The 1,846-nt window shown below is 49.7% G+C and overlaps 1 protein-coding gene across 1 annotated transcript in view; it reads left to right on the top strand.

Annotated features, from left to right (window-relative positions):
• The window catches only part of EMH_0005370 (exosome complex exonuclease, putative), a gene marked incomplete at both ends in the record, with an annotated part of 3,161 nt that extends 2,083 nt beyond the window's left edge, over positions 1-1,078 (top strand). Inside the window, 2 exons of the mRNA XM_013497186.1 lie at positions 198-346; positions 1,001-1,078. Coding sequence (XP_013352640.1) covers positions 198-346; positions 1,001-1,078 — 227 coding nt within the window. The remainder of the gene's footprint in view (positions 1-197; positions 347-1,000) is intronic.
• Positions 1,079-1,846: the final 768 nt, after the last annotated feature.

The raw sequence follows: 1,846 nt of genomic DNA, 5'->3' as shown, positions 1-1,846 counted from the left end.
AGGAGGGGGGTTCTGGGGGGGGGTTGTCGTTGGGGTGCAGTAGAGGTAAACCCTAGTAAACCCTAAACCCTAAATTCTTAACTCGGGTTTAGGGTTTAGGGTTTAGGGTTTGGGAGTGGGGGATAGGGGTCAGGGTTTTGTGTACAAGGCTTGGAGTTTAGGGTTTAGGGTTTAGGGTTTAGGGTTTGTGTATGCAGGTTACTTGTGGATAAGTGTTCCTACTGCGGTGTTGCCTGGGTCTGGTGACGGCGTTTCTCCTCAGCAGCAGCAGGAGCAGCAGCAGCAGCAGCAGGAGCAGCAGCAGCAGCAGCAGCAGCAGCAGCAGGACTCCGATATATTTATCCCAGTGCATCTCCGTCGCCAGCTAGCCATGGCTAGAAACGTAGCTAGCTGTCTAGCTAGACGAGGACTAAAACTCAGCATCGATCGCATCGACTGCTGCATGCAGATAGCAGCAAAACTTCACATAAAACCCGAAATGTTGCTTCATAGAGAACACGCAGATTCTCTTATACAAACCCTAGCTAAAGATAATATACTCTAAACCCTAAACCCTAAACCCTAAACCCTTAACACCAAAAAAAAAAAAGAAAGCAGTTGCTTTACTCGGGCTCTGCTTGTATTTTTCTCTTCTTTTTTTTAATTCTTTTTACTTATCTTTGTCTCTTTATTTTTATATATATCTCTCGCTTGTCTCTCCTCGTGTCTCTCAACCCTAAACCCTAAACCCTAAACCCTACACCTCAACTAAACAAAATAAAGAGGGGGGACAAACACCGGCGGTGTCTGCCTTTCTCTCCCTCCTTCTGTTGCTACAGCAATTCGTCTTTGCACTGACGCGAAAGACCTAAACCCTAAACCCTTTTCTAAGGGTTTAGGGTTTAGGGTTTAGGAGTTTAGCGGTTGACTATTATAGGGGGCATCCGAAGTCAGCCTGAACCGCCACGTGTCTAAAAACCTGAGGGTTTAGGGTTTAGGGTTTAGGGTTTAGGGTTTGCAGCTCTTCATCTTTCTGCTTAGAGATGCCAGGCAGGGGGAGACGGCCCCCGCCCGCGGGGTGGCGGCGGGGGAACCTTAACCCTAAACCCCTAGGGTTTTAGGGTTTGGGGTTTAGGCTTTTAGGGTTTAGTGTTTAGAAGGATTCAGGCGGCGCTTAGTATTGCTGGCGTTTTGTATTTGTATTTCTGCTTGGGTGCAAGCTAGCTAGCTAGCTAGCTAGCTAGCTAGCTAGCTACTGAAGGCCCAGGACGTGTGTAACATTTGTATAGAGTCTGAATGCAAGCGCAGCAAGGAGGGGCTGAGTTATGCTGAGTTGTGTGTGCTGCAACTGGTGACGGGCCGGCCGCCCCCTCTCTCCCCTTCATCCCCAGGCCTGCATGCAGCGTGGGGTGTAAGAGCTGTACGCAGGGAGGTGAGAGACTGGGGGGGGGATGAGCCGTGTTGGGGGAGATATAAGAATAAAGTGTTTGGCTCTTCTCCGGCTCACAGCTGCCCCCAAGCGAACACCGAGAACTCTCGTCGGTACACCGCGTACAGCAGTGTAACGCATGCAGCCGACAGAGACGAGCAGCGAGCCACCACACGCCGATCGCCAGTATCTATCAATCCTTGATGAACAGAAATCCAACGGTGGAGTCGTAGTTTTGTTGGTATCAATGCTTCATCGCAGAGACAGAGAGAGAGAGAGAGGCAACCCTCATCTGGCTTAGCCCCAGAGAGGTAATGAAGGGGCGAAAGGGTGGAACTCGCCGAAAGAAGTGAAAAATTTAAGCACAGAAGAGAGCAGAAGACCAAGCTTTCATCGCCCGAGGTGAGAAACAAGAAAAATGCATTGGAGAAAACCTAA

This window comes from Eimeria mitis, genomic scaffold (assembly GCF_000499745.2).
Source record: "Eimeria mitis Houghton genomic scaffold, Emh_scaff252, whole genome shotgun sequence".
Classification (NCBI taxonomy): domain Eukaryota; phylum Apicomplexa; class Conoidasida; order Eucoccidiorida; family Eimeriidae; genus Eimeria; species Eimeria mitis.
The sequence above is the reverse complement of the archived record's forward strand: the minus strand, read 5'-3'. Positions and strand labels throughout refer to the sequence as shown.